Source organism: Neomonachus schauinslandi, chromosome 2, assembly GCF_002201575.2.
Source record: "Neomonachus schauinslandi chromosome 2, ASM220157v2, whole genome shotgun sequence".
NCBI lineage: Eukaryota > Metazoa > Chordata > Mammalia > Carnivora > Phocidae > Neomonachus > Neomonachus schauinslandi.
Genome location: NC_058404.1, coordinates 182,291,813 through 182,318,465, shown reverse-complemented (window position 1 = coordinate 182,318,465; position 26,653 = coordinate 182,291,813). Strand labels below are relative to the sequence as shown.

Genomic DNA, 26,653 nt, shown 5'->3' with positions numbered 1-26,653 from the left:
TCTTTCTTTCTTTCTTTCTTTCTTTCTTTCTTTCTTTCTTTCTTTCTCTTTCGAGAGAAAGAGAGCATGCATGTGAGGGGGATGGAGGGGTGGGCAGAGGAAAAGAGAGAATCTCGAGCAGACTACTCCCCCGCCCCCGAGCATGGAGCCTGATGCAGGGCTCCATCTCACAACCCTGAGATCATGACCTGAGCCAAAATCAAGAGTGAGGCACTTAACTGACTGAGCCACCCAGGCGCCCCTTGAAGTGTTTCCTAATTTCTCTTGTGACTTTCTCTTTGACCATGGGTTATATAGAAGTGTGTTGTTTAATTTCTAAATATTTGGAAAGTTCTGATATCTTTCTATTATTGATTTCTATTTTAATTATGTTACAATTAGACAACATGCTTCATAAGATTTCAATTTTTTTAAATGTGTCAGAGTTTGTTATATGGCCCAGAATGTGACCTGTCTTGGTGAATATTCCAAGTACATTTGAAAGGAATTCATATTCTACTAGTGTTCAGCAGAATTTTCTGTAAATGGCAACAAAGGCAAGTTTTTGATAATGTTCAAGCCTTTACAAACTTAATTTTCTGTCTACTTTTTCTATTAATTGTTGAGCAAGAAATGGTAGTCTCCAATTATAATTGTGAATATGTCTATTTCTTCCTTCATTGCTATATATATTTTTACTTCATGCATTAGAAGCTCTGTTTTTAGAAGAACTGATCCCTTTATCATTATTTAATGTTTATTAAATAAACATTAAATTTATTCCTGGTAATAAATCTACTGTGTTTGATATAGCCATCCCAGCTTTCTTTCAATTACAATTTGTATGGTGTATTCTTTCTGTCCTTCTACTTTTAATGTATTGATTATCGATTTCTTTATTTTCTAAGTGCCTTTCTTGTCAAAAGTATAGTTGGGTCTTCCAGTGCAGCAATTTGTCTTTTTATTGGAGTGTTTATTCCATTTACATTTGTAATTGATTTTATTGAATTAAAGTTATATCAATTGATACCATCTACTATCTTGGTAGACATTTTCTATTTGTCTTTTTTTCTTTTTTTTAAGATTTTATTTATTTACTTGACACAGAGAGAGTGAGGGAACAAGCAGGGGGAGCGGCAGGAAGAGAGAGGGAGAAACAGGCTCCCTACTGAGTGGAGAGCCCAATTCGGGGCTGGTTCCCAGGACCCTGGAGATCATGACCTGAGCCAAAGGCAGCAGCTTAACCAACTGAACCACCCAGATGCCCCTATTTGTCTTTTTTTATTCTTTTTTTCCTCTTTTCCTGCCTGCTTTTGAATTGAATATTTTTTATTACATTTTATCTCTACTATTGGATTATTATTTATACCTTTTTTTTCTTATACCTTTCTTAAAACATTTTTTTGATAGATGCCTGTCTTAGTTCAGTCTGCTATAACAAATTACCATAAACTGTGTGGCTTATAAACAACAGAAACATTTCCCACACTTCTGAAAACTGAAAGTCTAAGATCAAGGTGATAGCATGGTTGAGTTCTAGTGAGGACCCTCTTCTAGGCTGCAGACTGCCGACTTCTTATTGTATTCTCACATGGTTGGAGAGCAGAGCAGAGAAACAAGCTCTCTCATGATTCTTATGAAGGCATTAATTCCCAACCCTGAAGGCTTCACCCACATAACTTCATCTCATTCCAATTACCACCCTAAGACCCTCCCTCTTTCCTAATACCATGACACTGGGGGAGAGTTTCAACATATGAATGGAGGGGTGGGACAACAGAAACATTCAGTCCATAACAATGTCCTGGGGTTTACAGTATACATTTTTTAATTAATCACATTCTACTTTCAAAAAAACTCCAGGCCTGGATGGCTTTACTGGTAAATTCTGCCAAACATTTCAGGAAAAAATATTCTTTCTCTCTGTCTTCAGTTCTCAGCAGTTTGATTATGATGTAGCTGGGCATGGATTTCTGTTGTGTTTTTCCTGTTTGGGGTTCGCTGAGCTTCTTGAATCTGTAAGCTTATGTCTTTTGCCAAATTTAAGAAATTTTCAACCATTATTTCTTCAAATATTTTTTTCTGCACCATACTTATTCTCCTTTTCTTCTAGGATTCCAGTGATACAAATGTTGAAACTTTTGGTCTCATCCCAGAGGTCCCTGAAACTCTATTCATTTTATTTTCAATCCTTTTTACTCTATGGTTCTGATGAGACACTTTCTATTGATTTATATTCAAATTCACTGGCTCTTTTCTCTGTCATTACCATTTTGCTATTAGATCTATCCAATGAGGAATGTTTTTTGTTTTGTTTTTGCTATTGTATTTTTCAGTTTTAAAGTTTCCATTTGGTTCTTAACAAAACTCATAGAACTGTGCGTTAATAAGGGTGAATTTTACTATCCATAAATTATACCTCAATAAACTATTTCTAAGAAACTAATTCTGCACTGTATATGGAGGGGGCACAATGTGTGGTGCTATTGTTCTAATAAGACACTATGAGAGATGCAGTAAAATGAAACTGGATGACATTAATAATTTAGACTTAAAAGTCAAATGATCTTTTTAAATTTAAAATATCTGGTGGCCAAAACTTTCTTCAGCATTTATAAACAGATATTCTAAAACCAACCAAAAAGTTTAATTTGTCAATACTACTCCCTACATGTACTTTGTTATATTAGAATAATAGTTATCTAGTCTTGAGGAATTTCTGAAAACTTGGGGGTGTTTTTTGGTCTTAAAAGAATTAATACCACATCAACAATGGCAATCTCTAGGTCCCTTTCTCTTGCTTTAAGAAAATAACACAGATACTTATCTACATAATATTGTAACAGCTCCAGCAAAGAGTTTGCCTAGCACCACTCAGGGGCAGTCAAGTGATGTTTAGGTGCTAATAGATAGTACAGAAGTGTGAGGGACTGGTTTCTCTCATAAGGCACCAAAGCTACAGAGTTCATTTCCTGATTGCAGAGAGAAATTATTATTGTAACATAATCTACTTGTAAATAATGGAGTCTCATATCTCTTAGGATTTTTTTTTTTTTTCAAAATCAGTTGAATTTTCTGGTTGACCTTTCAGAGTTCTGCTAACCTCCCCTTTAAAATGAAGGGTTTGAAATCAGAAATCTAGTTCTAAGGTCCTTTATAGCTTTAAAACTATTTTTCTTGGTCTTCAAAGACTCCTGCCTATTGTTTTATTTTATTCATCCTTTGTAGCCATTTGACTGAAAAATGGGATATAATTCATTGAATTGGAAAAGTATACAGCTACCAAGCACTCTTTTAAGTATTTGGAATAAAAATTCAAATAATCATGATTCAAACTATTAAGAACTGTTGACTCTTAAGACCACCTCATTGATAGCTAATTAGTTCAGACCCTGAAAAACAGAACATAGAAGTGAGTGAGTTTTCCAAAGGCTGAACTATAACATAGCAGATATAATTTTTCCTCTTAATATGTCGAGACCACTAATTTGAAGACTCATGGTTTCTCCCCATTGCCCTTCTGCAGCGTTTAAGAGAGCATGTAAGAGGGCGCCTGGGTGGCTCAGATGGTTGAGAGTCTGCCTTCGGCTCAGGTCATGATCCCAGCGTCCTGGGATCGAGTCCCGCATCGGGCTCCCTGCTCCTTGGGAGCCTGCTTCTCCCTCTGCCTCGCTCTCTCTCTCTGTCTCTCATGAATAAATAAATAAAATATTTTTAGAAAAATAAAAAAAAAAAAAGAGGGAGCATGTAAGTTGTAAATGCATAGGTGATTTCTAAGCCTCACAGAGAAGTTACCCAAACAATGAATTGGTTGGCTCTTCTGATATTGCCTTTTTGTAATAAGAAAAGCCACTAGTAAAATGTATTTTCTTTTTTCTTTGTTTACAGACTTCGCATATCCTTTAAATGGATGGTTCGAGCTTTCTCTGGATACTTAGCTACAGATCAACTCCTGCTTTTGTGGGACAGAATCCTAGGATACAACTCTCTGGAAATTCTTGCTGGTAATAAGTGCTTGTTTGTAAAACACACGTTTCTATAGTAAGGCCCCTTTCCTTTCTAACATTCATCATCTGTAATTGCAGTTTGAGTCTATAGTTATTTGTCGTTTTTAACTCATAAATATTTAATAGATCTATCTGCCTTAGAAAACAAGTACTGAAGTTCTGAGATCTAGATACTTATGTGTAACATCCCAACACTAGTGTATTCCTCGTCTTTCTTCTTTGCTCCCAGGGAAGTCCATTTCTCCTCCCTCATTTCTAGTTGAGCAAGGGCTTACTATCCCTCAGCACCTGTGAGGTCCGTGTAGCGTGTACACTGCAGTTCCGTTCCTGGCTCCCCAGATATCTCAGCGTCTGTTCTGTGCCCCTTCCCAACCACTGCCTAAAATCCAGACTGACACAGAGCCTCCCTACAGAATGGAAATCTTAGCTCTTTTGGACTGCAGCTTCTACTGAATTTGAAACCTTTTCCTTTTTGCTAACAGTCTCTGACTCCTGGTGATTGAGTTTCCCCTTTTAGGTATTCTCTTAAGCCAAAAAAAAATTTCATCTTTTTTCAGGAAGCCACAGATTTATCTCTTATTTATAATTAAGCAGTTCTTACAATAGATATACACACAAGACAACTGTAGGATAATACATAGGGCACAGATTTCTTATTAATTATATTATTTTGCTTCTCTTATACAAAATAGGCTCAGTTATTTTTAATCATTGGGATTATCAGGAAATTCAAATAAATAGCACAAGGTTTTCACAACAATGAGTGGAGAGCAGAAAAGTTGGCAGAATGCTGGGTCCAACCTTCTCCAGTTGTGTAATATTGAATAAATTATTTGACCTGCGTGAGAACTTCATTTCCTTACCTTATACTGATAGCATTGTGAAGACACCTCTCTGGGTTTGTGGAAATAATGCTTAATTGAAGAAGACCCTTTTCTTGCAGAAGGTTGTTTAGGTACCATATTAAAATATTCTTGAATGCTGAGAGGTCTAGAGTAATTGTATGGCATTTCAAAAAGGAAAATTACAGTAATAATAAAGTGCCATGAAGATAAACATCACCCTTGGTGTAATCAGAGATCCCACTTACTGATGTTAACAATTCCTACTATCTTTCTGTCTCAATTGGGTTTTAAGCCCACACAGATATGACTTAGGAAAGAAGGGTCTGCCCTCATTTCCCTTGGCTGAATGGCAGTGATACTTATAATCTAGAAGTAGAGGAATTCTGTGACTTCTTTTGATGTTTCTGATAGGCAGTTCTCATCCTCTGCTTGAACTCTCAGTGTTGGAGTCCTTGTCTGACAACATAGCTTATTTCACTTCTGGACAATATACCTTGTTAAAATGTACTCCTGTTAAACCATGGTCATCATCGTGTTTTTTCTACTCTTGCCTTTCTCCAAAGCTTCTACTTTCCAGGCTAAGAAGCCTTGTTTTCTGCTACCATTTCTCAGGCAACGGGATTTTAGACTTTCCAGCAAATAAACCTCTTCTGGGTGTGTCATAAATTTTGAAGAGTGTTGTGTATAGCTTTTTGTATTATTTCAAAAAGATATTAGAGCATGTTAAAGAAGGGGATTAGGTATAAGAAAGTAATAATTAGGATTTTTCAAAACAGAATGGGCTTTTAACTGTCACCCAAAGGTTAAGAGGTTTTCTACTGTGAAAGAAATGTTGAATTGGAAGACCTTCAAGACCGCTTCCAATTTAAATTTTCTCATTTTGTGACTTAAAACCCCCCAGCAAACTCAAGTGAGAGAGAAATAAATGAATGTTGAATAATGCATTTGCTCTAAACTAGGCACTCTGCTGTGAGCTCAATGCATTAATAAAAATGTCACTGGTGTATAGGTAGAAATGCAGTCTGCACGGCAGCATCTGTCCGCTTTCCCTGAGTGCTTTTTTAAATCATCAGAGAAGAATTATAGAACATCTAGAAATGGAACTAGACTGGTGGGAACACCCCTACTCTGAATCCAGATAAGGAGCCATGGAGTAGACCATTTCGTGTAGGCATACCCGAATTAGTTTTTATTATTTCAGACATTTTTTGGAATGGATATTTTGGAACCACCTTTTTTGCTCAAGTTAGTCATTCTATAGCCTTTAGAAATTGTTAGTAAATATTACTGGCTTTAATTTTGAATTAATTAGGGTCTTTTGAAAAACAGTTTAAAGCATAAGTGTCTTAATGCTTATGATAGAGTTGCTTAGAATTAAAGCAATGAGAATAGCTTAAAAGATGACAGGTAAATATTAGAGTTTCTATATTTCCCGTGAAGCATGATTGCAGTTGAGAATATCCCGAAGTGGAGATCTTTACTCCTTGGCAAACAAACGTGTTCTGTGGAAGGGCTGGGCAAATCAAACATGAAGCAGACGCAAAGGAACTTCTGTGATGTGACACCAAGATAAATAAAGGTTATGAGCACATAAGCACTTGGGATGCTGAGGTCAGTTAGTGAACTGATCTTTTTTTCCCCCTCTTATCTACCTTTGGAAAAACAATTTCCCGCCATGTAAAACTCTTTCCTGCTACAGCAGAAAATTTGGCCATCCTGTCAAGCTTTCACCAACTCTATTAAATTATACACAAAAAAGGAAGTAGCAGTCACACTCCTTAGCTTCCCGAATGTCCCCATTGTCAAAATGATTCCAGATTTTAAAAATCTATAAAGAAGTTGCTGGTCCACAGAAGTTCTTTTCTTTGATATTCTTATAAATTTAGAAGCTTAGTGACTTTAAAGTACTTAAGTTTTCTCCTTTTTTTTTTTTTTAAAGATTTTATTTATTTATTTGAGACAGAATGAGAGAGAGAGCGAGCACATGAGGGGGGGAGGGTCGGAGGGAGAAGCAGGCTCCCCGCCGAGCAGGGAGCCCGATGTGGGACTCGATCCCGGGACTCCAGGATCATGACCTGAGCCGAAGGCAGTCACTTAACCGACTGAGCCACCCAGGCGCCCCAAGTTTTCTCCTTTTTTGTTAAAAGGTTAATTTTTTGTCCCTGATCTCTTGTATCCCTTGTTACATATTAAATAATCCCAGCTGATTTGACTTTTTAAATTTTGTTTTACCAGTACCATCTTTTTTTGCCCTCAGAGTTCTCCTGTCTAACTAGTTGCAATGCTTTTTTTTTTTTTGCTAGACTGCCCAAAATCTGTTGTACCCTAGAAAAGTGCCTGTGTTTCCCAGTCTGGTGTGGTTGCACTCAGTGTCTGTCTGGGAAAATTAAGAGGTCTGGATGCTGACTTCTCCTCAAGCACAACCACCTACCTGTCAGAGCCCAGGATCACCATAGCATCATGCTTCAGGCCATCTCTGGAAAACCATTCTGAAGGACAGCAGAGATGACGATTCATAGGAAAGCACCCAGATTTTCATGTCAGGGAAGAGTCATTACTACTTACCTTCAATCTCAGTAAAGTCATCACAGAGTGAATGGTTAGATGCTCAGGCTCCAGAGCCAGGTTAAGTTTTCACTCTACTATTTTGTACCTGTGAGACTCCGAACATGTCCTCCAAACTCATTGGGCCTCAGTTTCCATCTTCATATAACGGGGCTAGCAGTGGTACTTAACTCATAGAGTTGATGTGAATTATCATTGGCGTTATTATTATTCCCATAGTAAAAATGTATTTAAAGATATTTGTATTAGCTATGCCATATACTTAGGAGCCAGTCTTCCAAATAATTTTGGAGATTCCTTACCATTTATTTCCTAAATTTCAAGGACTTACTGGATGGGGAGGAAACTACCACCACTGGTGATAAAAAAGAAAAAACAAGGGAGAAGTCAAGAGTCATCTTTAGGCAGCACCATCTCCTTGTCAGCGTACCTGCCTCTTATTCGGGTCCTTTCACTGTTCACGATGATGCATTCCCTCGCGTGGGGTTTTATGACAGATTATATAATAAGACGGATTACATGTTAGCATTACTTTCTTGTTATATGCATATGATTGATAGAAACAAAAATCCAAATGTTGCTGTCTACTACATGTACATTATTGACCCTTAAGGTGTCCTAGAATTTTTTTTCAAAGTTTCAACTTCTTTTTCCTATAGCCAACATTAATGTAAATTTCAGGATCAGTCCACAGCAGCTCTCCCCACAGGCCTATCCATTTATGACACTCTAGGAAAGTCAATGCTGAATATAAAAGTATAAATACAACAAAATACTAGAAAAATATATATTTTTTAAGATTTTATTTATTTATTTGATAGAGATAGAGGGAGAGCACAAGCAGGGGGAGCGGCAGGCAGAGGGAGAGGGAGAAGCAGGCTCCCTGCTGAGGAAGGAGCCCGAGTGGGGCTCAATCCCAGGACCCTGGGATCATGACCTGAGCTGAAGGCAGCTGCTTAACCAACTGAGCCACCCAGGTGCCCCTAGAAAAATATTTTTTAAGAAAAGTCTTTATTGCACATGTCTATCAGGATACCTCTTGATAGATACGAAACATGATCTGATAAATTTACAAATACAGTCTCCATATAACTTTTCAGAATCCTGTTGCATTAGTAAGAAATACCTGCATTAAAATAAACCTTTATTTGTCTGTATTTATTATATTTGTTATATATTTCTTTATATTTAAGAACTTACGGCTTAAGTCATAGGTAGGAAAGAAGCAATTTATAAAATGGCTCTTTTAAGACCACTGAATTTTCCTTTTCCCCAAACCTGTGGGATTCGGTTTATCTAGCCATCGGGCACTCTGTCCTCCGGAGCAGACGGTTTCCGTTCATCGCAAGGCCTTAACTCAGAATGCGTGCGGGCAGTCATGTAAAGTGCGAGCTCTGAGCCCTCCTGGGGGTGTGGGCATAGCAGTCGATGTGTCAGGCTGATGGGTAGGCCAGCAGTTGAAATAGTGTGCGTTCTTTTCCAGTGCTGGCGGCTGCTGTGTTTGCTTTCCGAGCAGTGAACCTGATGGAGGTGACATCACTGGCTGCAGCCGAAGTAAGGATAAGTTTCACTCGGAGGGGCTGGGAATAGTTCCTGAGAGATTGCCAGGCCCGGGCCCTGTAGTCTCAGATGCATAGGATACACATTACTCATTGCCTAATTTTTTAACTCGGGTAAAACCTGTAAGTTTCAAGCTAAGTAATATTAAGTACTCAAGATTCCTTAATCAGTTGAAGACAGTCTTCTTGTGAAGGAATCACAAACAAGATTGTTATAGGAAACCATGTTTATAACCATTATGGGGGAAACAAGATACCCAGAAACTTTAGTAGCAGCTATTGGGGCTTGGGTTGCATTTTCTGGTTATTGTTCACATCGTGTATTCTGCTAGAACAAGGAAAAACGAGTTGAGAGAGTTAAAGAGCATGCATTCAGATGATACAGTAAAGATACAAGGTTTTTTGGTTATCTTTAATAATGGATTAATTCTTTAAAGCTGGTTTCTTTTCAATAGTATAATTTATACCTGAAACGTAGTTCAGTTAAATAGTGGCTTACCATATTACTCTATTTGTTATCTCTCATAGAAATTTAAATTTTACCCTTAAAATAGCTGCCTACATTCTTTGTTTAAAGGGAAGAGGATGTTTATGCATCTTGCAATTGAATAAACATTAGTTTCATCTCAAAATGATTTCCTGAAGCCAGATACTCCGTATACTAGAATAACGGGACCGGGATTCATAATGTACGTTTATTTATAGAAGCAAGTTGAAATGTTAGACCTCTTATAAACTCCTGCTACCTTGTATATTTGAAGAAGGCTCAAGGCAAAAGTCCAGGTTACTTTCTACTGCACGTTTTAGTATTTTGCACATGTTCTAACATTAAGATGTTCAGAAAAGAAAAGGGAGGTTGTAGCTTCAGTGCAGATTTAGGACACACGTGAAGATCTCAGAGAAGGTGTCAAGGCCAGACTTACACTGCAGTGGTGTTTCTGTTGTGGCTTCCTTTGCCCATTAGAATACTGATATTAATAATTCTTTCTGTTTTTTTTGTTTCAGGCAGTTCTTGCTGACCTTTCTACTTTAAAAGTTATGCCTCTTCTTCAAATTTTTCTGTTTGCTACTGTCACCTGATCTTCTTCAAGGTCACTGACAACACATCTAGTTTTTCATTAGAAAATAATCATGAACTATGCAAACTCTGCATAAAACCAAAATGAAACTTTGCATATAAGCCAATAAAGATCATGTTCCCTCTTCAGTTAAACCTAAGTAGTTTTTCACTTTTTGAAACAGTAACTCCGCACACCAAATATTGCACTGCATGCTGCTGATTTTCAAGAGAGAAGCAATAGACATAACTTCTGCTAAATTGAGCATACTATATATATACTCCTGACTTGTAAAAGGCATGTAACAATATATGCAATAAGAACTCAAGATACTGTAATAAACTTGAGGTAATGTAGCCTCTGGGACAATTTTCTTCTGCCAGTTTGCAAATTTATCTCTAGATAATGTATCATTTTGTCTTGTAAATTGCTCTCACTCAGAGCCAGGGGTGGCGTAGAAAGTGGGAAGATTTGAAAAAGGTAATGGAATTCAAATGTACTTTGGCGTTCTTAACGACTTTTCTCTCACCGGACATCTTCTAGATCCCCTTCCACTTTATTTCTCCCTGAAAGGTCTCAGTGGGGCAGGTCAAATACAGTTGTCTCCATCTGACAGTGTTTTCTTCATCACTTTCCGAAAAAAGAAAATTACAGAGTGATCTCTTCAAACTTCTCAACCTTCCACCTCTTGATTAGAAGACTTGATGGTGCCGGAGTCTGTTACTTTGGAAGAATGCAAAGAGGACATCCACGGATTCAATGAAGGGAATGAAAAATCAAAGGCATATCCGCTTTTGCTGAATCTTGGTTTAACAAGATTTACTTCCAGGGCAGAGCAGCTGAGAAACTAGCAGGAGGTACGATAAGACATTCATTTTAGAACTGAAGACATTATGCTGGGCATCAGTCTTATTTTGGTCTTTTTTGTAAGTGAAGGGTTTTATTTTATATCACTTCCTAAAGACCTACCATTTCTGTAATTCGGAATGATAGAATGTGAAAAAAAAAAAAAGTCAAAATTTCAACACAACCTCAAATCAAGAGATTGATGCTCTTACTGAATGCCTAGAATTGTATTAAGTTTTGTCCAGATGTATTTCCTGAGTCTTTTATTTGAAGAGTATATATAAATTAGGAAATGTCTGAGGTTTAGCACAAGACTGCAAGTGTGATGGAGTTTGATAGAATTAGTTCTTAATTTGAAAATCTTTATGCTTTATTCATCAGGTGCTTATTGAAAACAAAATAATTTATTATTCAGTGATTGATTCTTGAGAAACCGCATTTCATTGCTTTTGAAAGTGATTCAGTTATAATCATATGCTTTGCCATTTGGGTGTGTGCAAATGCACATTCATCATGAAGATAAGCACACACCTTTGACTGCTGTGTCCCTTTCTTCCCTGTTAGAGTTTTAAATGATTAAGGTCAACTGTGTACAGCTACTTTAAGAGAATATTCATAAGCCTTTTTCAAAACAGAAATGTAGTGGTGTAGTAGAAAAACTCTAGACTGAGTTCTTGTCCTAGCAGTGAGTCCCTAGATAATTTAATCTCTCTTATCTGTAATTGAGGGGATGGAGGGTATGAGGGGCAGGCAATAGGAAATTACTGTACTTGTTCTTGTTTACCTTACCAGGTTGAGTAAGACTAAATGAGAAGATATATTTGAAAGTGATTGATTTTTAACTGCAAAGCACCAAGCAAATGTAAGATGTTGTTGCTATTAATTTTAAATATGACATTTTAAGGCCAAATGATAGAAGATGCATATGAAGAATGCTTAACTTCATTAACATCTGATTGACTTTATTTGATAATTTGAGACTGTGACTATAAAAAATGAAATCTGGAACATGGCAGAGCAGACCCTTTCATCTGAAACGGGTGCCTCCAGCCAGCAGAGCTGAATCTGAACCCCAAAGGTTCACATTTTGCTACACATTTCGCTGCCGTCACAAGCCCCTCTCGGCTGTGCTTAGCTGCTCGTGGAAAATAGCGCATCAAGGGCATTTGGGCTGTGTTGCCCCCTCTGCCTCTCACAGCACTCCTTACACTGCCCCTCTTGGCTTCCTTCCTCCTGTGTCCTCCTACGCCACCTCCTACCAACCCCCGAAGCCCTCTCTGCTAGTGGTCACAAGGACCCAAGTGACCAGTGTTAACCAGGTAATCTTTCTATCTGCAGCATTCACACTGATGGCGAAATAAGCTAGTAGGCAAATTGTATTCGGCTCTTCTGGACTTCAGTTCACCCACTAATGTAATATGTATGACTTTATATGATGGAAGAGTTTATTGAACAGTCTCTCTGATAGAACATTTTGGTAGTGCAGCACTCTGGCTAATTGAAATTTCCAGCTGGTCTTAACGGCATAGCACCCTCTTACACTCAGCAGGTATTCTCTCTTCCTATTTCATAGAGAAAATAAAGACCATTAAGGTTGAACCCCCTCAGCCTTCTGCTTCAAACTTAGCTTTATTCTCCCTATACTCATCTCCTTCCTTCTACTCTCCAGAAGTGTCTAGTCTATTCCTACAGCTCTCTAAATACAGGCTCGGTTTTTCACTTCCATGCTTAAAAATTCAACAACACCCTATTGCTTCAAGGATGAAGTCCGGGCTCTGTAGTATAGCAGGAACAATTCTCCACAGCTTGGTCTTTCCATTCCTGGGCCCCCACTCTGATCCATTATCCTATACTTCAGTGTCACCAGGTTACTTGCTCATCTTCAACCAGCTGTGGCCATGCCCTTTGTCTCTGCCAGAAGGACCTCCATATTTCAAGGCCCAACTAAAAAAAATCTCTCTTGTGAAGACACCCTGGAGTCTGTATTTTGGAATAATTACGCCCTTCTCTTTGTTCTCATAAAACTGCTCATCCACTAATATGGGTGCTAAGAATATTGAGTGACAGTTTTTTGTATGCATGTTGATTCTCACGTCACTTATTCTGAAGTCAGTATTCATTGACTGGTCCTAAGTATGGAGGATGAAAAAAGAATGTGTCCGTTGTGTTTGTATCCCCTGACTTATTCTAAAAATTGTTGGGATCTGCTTTTCTTAAAACATAATTCCTCCTAAGTATCTACTAGTCTCCCTTCTTCCACAAAGGCTCTAATTTTTATTTGGAGATTTCCCCCCACCCTAGCACCATATGCTTCAGATGAGGCTGACTCCACCCCAGGACCTCTGGGTCCCGGTCAAGCCAGTCACCATGTACCATCCCTCTTGGCCGCAGGGATTGCTTCAGGATCAGTGCAAAAATCTAAGACCAATGAGGACCAATGAAACGTGATTACAAGACTTTGGTTTAATCTTTTGGGAAAGCTGGGTATCAAAAAGAGAGGATATAAGGTCTATAGCTGCAGCCTAGAAATGGAAAGCATGAAAAGCTGCTCTGTTGACCTTGTTGATCCCCCAGTCACATTCCACCAACCTGCCCCTGGACTGTTTCGTTACCTGAGCCGAAAGATTCTTTTTACAACAGAAAGAATCCTAACTGAAGGTGCAGTTATTTTACCTTTTAGATGGCCCACTACAACATGAGTATCATTACGTGGTACAGGACTCCTGTCTACACACTGCTTAAACTGGAGGAATCTTTTTTTAACTTTTTTTCAGTCAAGACACACCATGACCTTACAAGGATAAATTCTATGTTCCAGACCTACTGAGCCACCTGAAGTACCTTAAACACACAGTATGTCTCTCAACTTTGGCCCTTTGCCCATATAGCACCTCTGCTTAGAATGCCTTCTCTTCCCTCTTTACTGAACTCTTGCTTGTACCTCAAAACCCAACTCAGGCGTTGCATCATCAGGGAAGACTGCTTTCTTATGAATTCTCCTCATACATAAGTTATATTATAATCATATGTTAGCTTGTCTTTCTTCCACTAGACTATAACTCCTTAAGGGCCAAAATGGTTTCTTTTTCAGTTTTATATCTCTAGAACTGGCATTGTGCTTGCCCCATAGTGGGCTTTAATAAATGTTTGTTGAATGAACAGATGAAATCATGTAACCTAATTCACTCATTTTACTGATAAGGAAACTTGCCCAGTTCAGAGTAACAACTTAACTTGTTCAGTGTCACACGACTATTTTACCCACTAAGTTGACTTGTGGAGTTGCCTCCACAGGGAGAATATCTTCCCTTCCAAAAGAAAAGAATATCTCGAGAGAAAAAAACACTTCATAATATTATAAGCACTTCATAACTTTAGAAACACTTCATTTTTGCATTTAAATCCACTTTACTAAGGTATAATTTATGTACAGTAAAATGTATGCATTTTAATTTTACAGTTCTATAAGGTTTAACACATGTATAGACCCACATCACCATCACCACCACAATCACTTGTAGTATACGACATTTCCATTATCTGAAACAATTCTCTTTAAAGCCTGTTCCCATTTGATCTCCCATTCAGACAACCACTCATCTGCTCTGTCTCTAAAGTTTAGATTGGTCCTTTCTAGAGGTGCATGTAAATGGCACCCCACATATGTACTCTTTTTTGTCTGGTTTCTTTTGCTCAACATAATGTTAGAGATCCATCCATGTTGTGTGATTAGTTGTCCATTCCTTTTTATTACTGAGCAGTATTTCATTGAATGACTATTTCATACAGTTTGTTTATCCATCATTGTTAAGGGCATCCATGTCCTCATATCTTGGTGTATTATGGACACAGCCACTATAAACATTTGTGCGCAAGCCTTTATGTGGACGTAAATCGTCCTTTCTTTTGAGTAAATACGTAGGAGTAGACTTGCTGAGTCATACGTGAACATAAATTTAACTCTCTAAGAAACCTCTAAACTCTCTTCTGAAGTGGTTCTACCATTTTACATTCCTACCAGCAGTGTGTAAGAGTTCTAATTGTACCAAATCCTCACCAACACTTGGTATTACCATGTTGATCATTCCAACATGGTTTTACTTTGCATTTCCGTGATTACTAATGATGTTGAGTATCTTTTCATGCTTATTTGCCATGTATACATATTCTTTTTTAAAAAATATTCAAATATCTTGCCCATTTTTAATTATCTTAAGTTGTAAGAATTTCTTATTCTGGATACATTTACGTCTTGTAACATTTTCTCCCATCCTGTGGCTTATCTCTTAATTTTCTTAAGTATCTTTTAAAGAGCAAAATTTTTAATTTTATTGAATCAGTTTATCTTTTTTCTTTTATGGCTCATGTTTTTTGTGTCCTATCTAAGAAATTTTTCCATAACTGAAGGTCACAAAGATTTTTTTCCTATGTTTTCTTCTAGAAACTTTATAGCTTTAGCTCTTACATTTAGGCCTATAATCCTTTTTTTAAGTTAATTTTGTGTATAGTACAAGAGTTAAGGATTGAGGGTCATGTTTTTGCATATGGATAAGCAGTTGTCCCAGCACTATTTGCTAAAACAAAACAAAACAAAACAAAACAAAACAAAAACACACACACACACACAAAACTATCCCTTTTATGTCAGCACCTCTGTGTAAAATCAGTTGGTCATATATCTGTGGGTTTATTTCTGGACCCTATTCTGTTCCATGGATTTATGTCTATCCTTCTCCAATACCACACTGTGTTAATTTTGCACCTTTAGAGTAAATCTTGAAATCAGGTAGTTTAAGTCCTCTAATTTTGTTTCCTATGTCAAAATTATTTTGGCTATTCTAAGTTCTTTGCATTTCTAAATAACTTTTAGAACCAGCTTTTCCACTTGGTACCAAAAATTTTTTAAAAGATGCTGGGATTTTTATTGAAATAGCATTGAATCTATAAATCCGTTGGAGACAATTGATACTTTAACAATATTGAGCCTACCAGTCCATGAACATGAGATACCTTTCCATTTAGTTATGTCTTCTTTAATTCCATTCAGTAATATTTTGTAGTCCTCCATGTAGAGCTCCTGTACATACTTTGTTAAAATATCCTTAATTCTTTCACATTTTTATGCTATTATAAATGGTATTTTTAATTTCACTTTCCAATGGTTTGCTAATATATAGAAACACAATTCATTTTTCAATATTGACCTTGTATCCTGAGACCTTGCTAAACTTAACCATTCCTAATACCCCTTTTTGTAGCCTCCCTAAGATTTTCTACATATATGATATGTCATCTATAAATAAAGACAATTTTACATTTTTTTCAAATCTATATGTTTTTTTTAATTCATTGACTAGAACTTGCAATAGGGGAATGAAAAGTGGGGTGGGGATTAGGTCCGATTAAAGGAAAGAAGTTTGGATAATTGAAGTGTTGCAGTTCACCTAATTTTAAATTAAGTGTACTTCTTTCTTGAATAAGTGCAATAAATATTTTAAATATACACCAGTGTAATAGTTTGGTCAATTTAGGAATAAAACAGTGGGAGGAAATGAAACATTCAGAATGAGGTGGGGAGACATACTGATACACAGTGAAGATAAATTTGGTCAGTTGTATGTTGCTGATGATCCAGATGTCTTCTTCAAATTATTCCTTTTAACTTAAGCAATTGACTTCAGGTATTATCAATGTCTTTCTTATGTTAACTAGGCGATTGTTTTTGTATTACTTCTTCAATTTCTCTTTATCCTTAAAACTTTGTTTTTAGATAATATGGTGTGTATATATTTATTCAACAAACACTAAATGCTTCCTCAGAACAAGGTATTCTGCTGAGCACTCAATGTTTATATGTATTTGTATGTTCACTTTCTTAGTAACAAATGTGGTAAGAGACAGAACTTCTTATATAAATAGAATACTAACCCCTCTTTCTGCAAGCAATGGTGCCTTGCCTCCTGTGGTAGGAAGAATAATGGTCCCCCATTAAAAGTTCATGTCCCAGTCCCTGAACCCAGTGATTATTACATGACAAAAGGCACTTTGCTTCTGTGATTAAATTAGATTTTGAGATAGGGAGATTATCTTGGATTGTCAGGTGGGTCCAGTGTAATGACAAGGGTCCTTATCAGGGAAAGAGGGAGGCAGGCAGGAGTGTCAGAGTCAGGGAAGGATTGGAAGATGTACTACTGGCTTTGAAAATGGAGGAAGGAATGCAGGTCATTCTAGTAGTTGGAGAAGTCAAGGGAACGGATTCTCCCCTACGGCCTTTAGGAGGAATCCAGCCCTGTTGACACCTTGATTTTAGGACTTCTGGCCTCCAGAACTATAAGATAGTAATTTTGTGTTGTTTGAAGCCACTTAGTGTATGGTGATTTGTTGCAGCAACAGGAAATCAATCCACCTCCTCTCAGATAAATTAGATTTACTGTATCAACTGTGACATATGATAGTAAGTTCACATTGCTTCAATTCTCTTACCTATAAAATAGATGATTCTACCTGTCCAGTGTCTCTCGTGGGGTTTTTATAATGATCAAATAAGATAAAATGTGTAAAAGTATTTTGAAGAAAACCTTCTGCTCTGGTACTGACAGGGAAAAGACCCCACAAAGTTGGGCTATTTTAAGACAAGCGTTAACAGAGGAAGAGAAGTGTTGGGGGAAATGTATTGCCAAGTCCTAATGTTTCCTTCCATGTGGACGTTGTTCACTGGTGTAATGTTCCTCACTCCCTCCCCCCGTGGACAGGAGTAAATTATATTATTGATGAGGTTGGGATCAGTGAGTGGGCATATAAAGCCAACTCCTTTCTCACACATTTCTCTTGGGATCCAACAACCCAAAGCAAGCATATGTTCTGTACTGTTCCTCCACACCCTGGCTTTAGAAAGTTTGGATCCCAGGGTATGGAGGGGCGGGAGTGGTGGCAGGAGGGGGTGGCTACAGTTGTTCAGTGCATCACTGAGTGCACAAGTTTTGAAAAACCTGTCCTTGCTGCAAAATTAAGTCACACTCCCTGAGATTAACTTTATCAGCAAGATAGATGATATATCATCTTCATAAGCTTTCATTTGCCAAGGTTTTAATTTTATCTCTCAAGTACTCAGAGCTCAGGCAGGAAAACAGGTGCTGTTTCTTGGATCTCCAAGCCTTATTCACCTGGGCCAGAAAGTTAAGGGTTGCAAGGAAGAAATTACAATGATGGGTCATGGAATATAAGCTAGAAAAGAAGAGAAATGAAGGATAACTAGGGGGTGATGATAGATATGGATCAAGAGGGGTGAGAGGATTAAAGGTAAAAACAAAAAAGTTAAAAAGCATTTTTGAAGGCAGGGTACTTCAGCAAGTAACTTGGAAGGATAATGTTTGTAACCAGAATGGGATATTTGCATTTGAAATTTTGAACTTGGTGCCATTTTTGTTGATGCCAAAATCTAAGGCATGGTGGATAGCGGACATAGAGTAGAGGAGAACATCATTGAAAATATGAGGAAGTCAAGAAACCAAGAGTCCATGGTGTTGGAGGAATCATCCGTATAAATATTGAAGTCACCCAGGAGGATGACAGAAGTAGGGGAGAAGAAGAAAACAGACTTGCAAGTTAGTTTTTCTGAGAATCAGAAGGAAAGACTCCGAAGCTACTAGTTAGTAACTGTAACTTGGAGGAGGAAGAGTGGTATGACCAGATGGTGTGAGCCTCAAAGGAGCAGAAGGGGTTTGCAAGAGGGAAGGGGGAGTAAAACTCAAATTGGCATTGCCGAGTAAGCCTGGTGCTGAATCATTTTGCATGTAAGAGAAAAGAAATAATCCATTCAAGAGAGTGGCAAAGAAACCGTGTCCCCAGGATACAGCCTGCTTTTAGTTAAGCAAAGAGGTGAAGAGAACTTTCCAAGAAGAGGTTGAAAAATACAGTTTATTGATCTCACATTGGGAATTCCAAGAGACAAAAGGAAATGCTTTCCTAGGGAGGGGAATGAAAAGTGGGGTGGGGATTAGGTCCGATTAAAGGAAAGAAGTTTGGATAATTGATGACTGAGAAGCTTGGAACTCTGATGGACAGTGGGATAAACAGGGATGTGTGGATGGGCTGGTCCTCTCAGAGGTGACTGAACCATCAGTTCTACTGCTGTGGTCCAGACTACTCTTGTTGGGACAGCTGCTCCCTCCAGCACCCTGAGGCTGGCATGGTCTAATTATAGTCAGCTGCCTTTTCAGACAGCAGTTGTGGTTGTCTCTGAGAGAGCACTGCACTAGTTTGGTGACTTAGCTATTTTCCCCCCCACCCAGTGAATTTAGTTTTCCTCTCTCTCTTTTGGCTTTTGCCTATTCATTATTTCAACTTACTCATGGCTTGGGGAGAGACTATTTTCTTTGCTCAGACAAAAGGATCCCTCCTTTATAAATGGAATCACTGCAAAGTTTTCATGAAATATAGAAAGCAGCAAATTAATACACAACTTAATTTGCACCCATAGCATGTACAGTGATGGACTGACCCAGAGACAGAGAGAGAGAATGAATGAATGAATGAATGAATGGGGATTAGAATGTCAATGGTAAGACTATATGGAGAAACAGGCAGGTTTTTCTCTTTCTCTCTGTCACCTTTCAAAGGACTGTGTGCCTTACTTTCAAAAAAGGGCACACAAATTTTTTGTGTTGTTGGGCAGCCTCCCCTAGTGTAGGAGAAAAGTGACTGAATGATTATTTCATGTATGAGAGCCTAAAGCAAATAAAAAGACTTGAATACATGTATGGAAAGAAATATTTGGATCAGTGGACAGGCTGATAGAACACCAACTCTGTCAGAGGTCTGATATTGCCAGGCTGCTGGCAAACTACAGAAATGTAAGGGGGCAGTGTACGAGGAACAGGAGCTCCCCTGGACAGAAGGCCAACCCTGGACTTCAGCCCCGGGATAAGGTCAGTGGACTCATCTGTTGAGTAGGAACAACACCCTTCCTCTAAGGAACCACCAGAAACCTATTCCATGTGAGGGAGATGGTTGGAAGAGACAGGAAGAGTTCCTATACCTGTGCATAGGGAACCATGCATCTTAGTAACTCCTGTGCTAGGCACAGAGGGAACAGTCACCACTGTTGAAAGCAAATATTTTCACAGTATCTCGTTTTTTTGTTTATACTCTATTAGACATTGACTTGAAACCCAGCTCCAACATTTGCTAGCTCTGCAAGCTTGGTAAAATTACCTCATCTTTACAAGCCTTAATTTCTTCATCTGAAAATGCTAATCAGTGCCAAATAGGGCATATAGTATAAATTTCCCACTAAGCACTGTTTTAGCTGCATTCCAAAATTTCCATGTATTGTGTTTTCATTTAGTTCAAATACTATCTAATTTCCCTGTTTGATTTATTCTTTGATTCAGTGTGTTAGTTTCCAAATAGTTCAAGTTTCCTCTAGTTATCTTTGCTATTGATTTCTACTATAATTCCATTGTCATCAGAGAACATACTTTATGTGGCTGGAGTCCTTTTAAATCTGTGGAGACTTGTTAGCAGGCCCAAGATATATTCTGTATTCATAAGAATTCTGTGTGCACTTGAAATGAATGTGTATTTTGCTGTCTTTGGAGAAAGTGTAAGACATATCATAAACTTGGTTTTAAAACCAGTGATAAAGAGAAAATCTTAAAAGCAGCCCAAGAAGTCCCATTTTGTGCAGAACAGCAAGGTTAAGGATAGTGCGATATTACTGTAGGAAACATGCAAAATAGAAGAGCGTGGACCAACATCTTTAAAGTGCTGCAAAAATATATTGTCAATCTAGAATTCTTTACCCAGTGAAAATATCTCTCAAAAATGAATGGGGAAATAGACTCTCTTTCACACATTGAAAAGCTGAAAATACTCATCACCAAGCAGACATGCCTTAAAAGAAATGGTAAAGGAAGTCTTCAAACAGAAGAAAAATGGCATCAGAAGGAAATCTGGATCTATACCAAGGAATGAAGAGCCCTGGAAGTAATAATCATGTGAATAAATATAAAAACTTCTTTCTTAGTACTTAAATTCATTTTATTTATTTATTTATTTTTTTTTAAAGATTTTATTTATTTATTTGACAGAGAGAGAGACAGCGAGAGCAGGAACACAAGCAGGGGGAGTGGGAGAGGGAGAAGCAGGCTTCCCGCCGAGCAGGGAGCCCGATGCAGGGCTCGATCCCAGGACCCCGGGATCATGACCTGAGCCAAAGGCAGACGCTTAATGACTGAGCCACCCAGGCGCCCCTTAAATTCATTTTAAAAATAAACCATGTAGGGGCGCCTGGCTGGCTCAGTCAGAAGAGCTCATGACTCTTGACCTCGGGGTCATGAGTTCAAGCCCCATGTTGGGTGTAGAGATTACTTAAATAAATAAATAAACTTTAAAAAATAAACCATGTAAAGCAAAAATAATAACAATAAATCATGAGGTTTATATAGAAGTAGAAGTGAATATGTGACAAGAGTAGCACAATAGCCAAGTAGGGTAGAAATATATTTCTGTATATTATAAGGTTCTGTACATGAGTGGCATGTCATCACTTGAAGGTACACTGTAATAAGTTAAAGATGTATATAAAAACTCCTGAAACAACCACTCGAATAAAATCACCAGGATATAATGAAGAAGCTAAAGAAGATAAAATGGAATTATAAAAACATGCAGTTCAAAAGAAGGCAGAAGAGGAGTGAAAAGGAAACAAAACACAGATAGAGAAAATAGAAAACAAAATACTCAACCATATCAATAACCACATTAAATGTAAGATTTAAATGTAAACATTTCAGTTAAAAAGCAGAGATTGACACATTGGATAAAAACAAACAAAAACCCAACCCCTAATTACATGGTCCTTATAATAAACCCATTTTAATATGAAAATATAATTAGATTAAAAGTAAAAGGATGAATAAAAGATATAGCATGCTATCACCAATCAAAAGTAAGCTGGAGTGACTGTATTAAATCAAACAAATCAGATTTCAAAGCAAAGATCATTACCATGAGAAAAGGTAAAGTCATCAAGAAGACATAGAAGTCCCAAACATTTATACACACAACAGAATTTCTAAATATATGAAGCAAAATTGGTAATGCTAAGAAAAATAGACAAATTTAAAATTATAGTCAGAGATTTCAACACCCCTCTATCAATTATTTACAGAAAAAGTGGGCAGAAAAATCAGGATATAAAAGAACAACGTTATTAACCAACTTTATCTAATCACATTTGTAGAGACTTTCATCCAACAACAGCAAAATGCACATTCATCTCAAGTGCACACACAATTCTTATGAATACAGAATATATCTTGGGCCGGCTAAGAAGTCTCTGCAGATTTAAAAGGACTCCAGCTATATGAAGTATATTCTCTGATGACAATGGAATTATAGTAGAAATCAATAGCAAAGATATCTAGAGAATACTTGAACTATTTGGAAACTAATACACTGCTAAATCATCCATGAATCAAAGAATAAATCAAAAAGGGAAATTAGATAGTATTTGAACTAAATGAAAACACAGTATCCGGAAATTTTTGGTGTTTAGTGGGAAATTTATACTATAGAGGCCTATATTAGAAGAGTAGAAAGATTCCAAATCAATCATCTTAGCTTCCATTAAAAAACTAGGAAAAAAATAACAATATTCAACCAAAAGTAGGTATAAAAGGGGAAATAATAAAGATCAAAGCAAAAATTAATGAAATAGAAAACAAAAACAATAGAGAAAATCAATAAAACAAAAAAGCTGTTTCTTTGGCAAGATCAGTAAAATTGATAAACCTCTATCCTGACTGATCAGGAGAAAAAGAAAGAAGTAAAAAATTGCCAGTATCAGAAATGAGGGACATGCTATAGCTACAGGAAATATTATGAATAATTTATGCCCATAAATATGATGTCAAGTAGTTTTAGCCATCCAACTGTGCGCTTTCTCAAAATTGTTTTGGCTGTTCTGGTATGTCTGCATCTTTTACTGAGGAATTGATCTTGGACAAAAACCCATGCGTAATTTTTTTCAAAGGCAATTGCTAAGGCTTCACCTGGTAGGCCCCATGAGGGAGAGCTGCCCCCACACCAGACTTGGTGCACAGCCAACACAGTGCAGCCTCTAAAAGAAGTTGCAACGTGGACCAGCCTCCCCTGGATGGCTGTGCTCTTCACTATATCTGCCTTCCCAGCCCAGGTGCCTTCTTATGGAAGCCTCTTTATCAGAGGTCTTCTACAGAGGCCTTCTTCAGGAGCTCTGCCAAGATCTTCTTTTCAGGGTGCTGGGGGTGAGGAGGACCTGACGACATTGTCTTCCCCTCTGACTCAATACTTGGTACTCTTCCACTTCTGTCTCCTCCCTCTCTCTCTCTCTTCCTGGTCCCCTCAGGAGTCTTTTGTTTGGGGCTCCCTGAGCATTAAGACAATTGGTGCTGATACACGTCACCTTCAACTGGAGTTGTTTCATGGGACAAAATGGAAAAGGAGGGTGACGCTTTTGTCAGGTTAGCCTCTTGCTTATACTATTGGAGTAATGGTTAAAGGTTCAACTGATACTTTGGTTTGGGCTTGTTGCCTTAATCAGCTACTCTGATGCCTGGGAGCTCAGGGCACTCTCAGCTCAACCCAGCTCAGTCCTTGACACATTTTTCTACAAAAAAGACTTCTGGGATTTTGATTGAGATTTCATGGAATCCAAAGATCGATTTCAGTAGAATTGATATCTTAACAATATTGAGTCTTCCATTTCATGAACATGGTATATGTCCATTTATTTAGGTCTTTTTAAATCCCACTCAGCAATGTTGTCACAGCATATCTCTGCATTTGTTGTCAGTGTATAGGTCTTACACAGCCTTTGTCAGAGCTTTCTCTAAGTTTCACATTTTTTATGCTATTATAAGCACTATTGTTTAATTTCAATTTTTGATTGTTGCTAGCATATAGAAATACAATTGATTTTTGTAGACTGAAACCTTGCTAAACTCATTACTAGTCCTACTGCTTTTTGTAAATTCCCTATAATTTTCCACATAAATGATAATATCTATGAATAAGAACAGTTTTCCTTCTTCCTTTCCAATGTGGATGTCTTTTATTTCTTTCTCTGGCCTATGTGCACTGGCTAAAACTACCAATAAAATGTTGAGTAGAAGTTGTGAGAGTAGACTTTCCCCCTGTTCCTAACGTTAGGAAGAAAGCATTCACTATTTCTCAATTAAGTATGGTGTTATAGTAGATGATTTTTTTTAAGATTTATTTATTTATTTGAGACAGAGAGCAGGGGTGGGGGGTGGGGGTAGGGGGCGAGGGAGAAAGAAACTCAAGCGGATTCTGCACTGAGCACAGAGCCCAACGTGGGCTCGATCCCATGACCCTAAGATCAGACCTGAGCCAAAACCAAGAGTCTGACGCTTAACCAGCCACCCAGGAGCCCCTACAGTAGGCTTTTTATAGATCCCTTTTGTCAGGTTAGGAAGTTACCTTCCAGTCCAAGTCTACAGATAGTTTTTATTAGGAATTAATGCTGAATTTTATAAAATGCCTTTTTTTGCATCTACTGACATAATCATATGGTTTTGTTCTCTTAATGTGTTAATATGGTGAATTGTATTTAAATAATTTGGCACAGTACATATAGGAGAGCCTGGATAATGCTCGATTCTTTCTTTTTATCAGTTATCAAGGCCATTGGTTGGTTCCTTATTATTCTTCAAAGATGGTCATTTGTTTTTTAAATATCATTAGGAACATAATGGATTTAAATGTGAAATTCTATGGTTTCAATCCATTGCAATTTTTGTCATGATTGAAGCTCAAATTGCTCCACCTTTGGTCAGTGACTGCACCTTCAAAGGGGCTCCTACATCCTTTTGGCACAACTCTAGTCATCACTGAAAGCTAGCTTGCTGTCTGGTATGACAAAATGTTCCAGGTTCATCTTGTGCATCTTCCACCCCAAACCTGAAAACAGCCAATTCTTCAGGAAGTTCTGGTATCTTTTAGTGGAACACAATATTTCAAAGCCACAACCTGGTTGTTAGGGTCATTCATTGCTATTAGGTTAGTCATTGTTACCAGGCTTTTTCAAGAGTTCAGAGATAATTTCCAATTCAAATACAAAATACAGTATTTTTATCTTAGCTTTCCTATATTATATCTCCTTTTTCAACTTTGATAATCATTGTTCTCAAGGACAGAAGAGATGATGGAATAAAATATCTATAACCACTTACTTATTTTATCCAACAATTCACATACCATAGTCTCAAAACAACAAAACTATCACCCCAACACAAAAGGGTTTTTAAATATCCTTGTCATATGTTCTCATCATTCTAATACTATTATTTATAGTTGCACCAAATCTCTGACCATATGTCAGAGCATATAGTCAGAACATACTACACCCCTCTTCCATATAATCCTTATTTAGTCTTGGTGTTCTACAAGCTACTACATTGAATACTCACCATCAGTACTTATGCTGATGTCTTCCTAATCATTTTAGCTGTCTGAAGCTTCGATTTCTAGTAGATTCCTCAAGAAGGACTCAGAGAGGGACAATAATCCCCAAAGTCTGCATGTTGATTACAGCTTGTATGCATCTTTTTTTACTTGAAAGTAAGTTTGGCTGGATATAAAATCCTTGGCTCCCATTTTATTTCCTTGAACATCTTAAATATGTTATTCTCTCTTCTTCTGCCCCCAAAAGAGATGATAATCTAATTCTCTTTTCCTTATAAGTCACTTGCTGATTTTGCCTGCATTTTCTAAGGATTTTTTCTCTTTCTTTAAAGCCATGTAATTAAAATGTGCCTTGATGTTGGTTGTTTTGTGTTAATCTTCTTTTTTTTTTTTAAGGATTTTTTATTTATTTGACAGAGACACAGTGAGAGAGGGAACACAAGCAGGGGGAGTGGGAGAGGGAGAAGCAGTCTTCCCGTGGAGCAGGGAGCCCGATGCGGGGCTCCATTGCACGACCCTGGGATCATAACCTGAGCAGAAGGCAGACGCTTAACGACTGAGCCACCCAGGCGCCCCTTGTGTTAATCTTCTGAGGTTCATGGTGTGCTGTTTCAACGTGTAATTTCAAATCTTTTTTTTTTTTTAAGATTTTATTTATTTATTTGAGAGTGAGAGAGAGCACCAGAACAGGATGAGGGAGGGAGAGAGTAGACTCCCCGCTGAGCAGGGAGCCCGATTCTGGGCTTGATCCCAGGAGTCCAGGATCATGACCTGAGCTGAGGGCAGCAGATGCTTAACTGACCGAGCCACTCAGACTCCCCTCAGATCTTATTTTTTTAAATTTCAAGAAAGTTTTCTTGAAATATAATTTTTAGTGTTTGTTGCGTTTCCTTGTTTGGGTTTTTTTCTACAGGAAACCCTGGGATAGTAGGTCACCTGATATCTTTACATAACTCTATTAGATAGGCCTTCCCATTCCCATTTTTCAACTAAGGAAACTTATGATCAGAAAAATTATATAAGTTATTCAAGTTTGCACAGCTGGTAGGGGGAGAGCTAGAACTCTAGTCTGATTACCTCTGTATCCTGAGGGCTTTCTCCCACACTACCCAGCTGCACAGGTCCAGATGTCACACAGCCCGATTTTCCCTGTTTTTATTTCACTGCCCTTCTTTCAGTGGTCACTCTCCCATGTCTTATAACCTTGCTTCTCAAAGAAAGGTCTTGGACCAGCAGCATTAGCATCTAATGAGTTTGGAGCTCATTAGAACTGAGGAATATCCTTTTCTTCAGGACTACTGAGTTTTTACAAGATCCCCTGGCTA

The 26,653-nt window shown here is 37.8% G+C and overlaps 1 protein-coding gene across 2 annotated transcripts in view; it reads left to right on the top strand.

The window, feature by feature from the left end:
* The window catches only part of TBC1D19 (TBC1 domain family member 19), a 158,748-nt gene extending 148,364 nt beyond the window's left edge, over positions 1-10,384 (top strand). The window contains exons 19-21 of one of the 2 annotated variants that reach the window (XM_021679417.1): positions 3,868-3,983; positions 8,880-8,950; positions 9,961-10,384. In XM_021679417.1, coding sequence (XP_021535092.1) covers positions 3,868-3,983; positions 8,880-8,950; positions 9,961-10,035 — 262 coding nt within the window. In that variant the 3' untranslated portion in view covers positions 10,036-10,384. The remainder of the gene's footprint in view (positions 1-3,867; positions 3,984-8,879; positions 8,951-9,960) is intronic. The other variant, XM_044912758.1, reaches the window with a different exon arrangement.
* Positions 10,385-26,653: the final 16,269 nt, after the last annotated feature.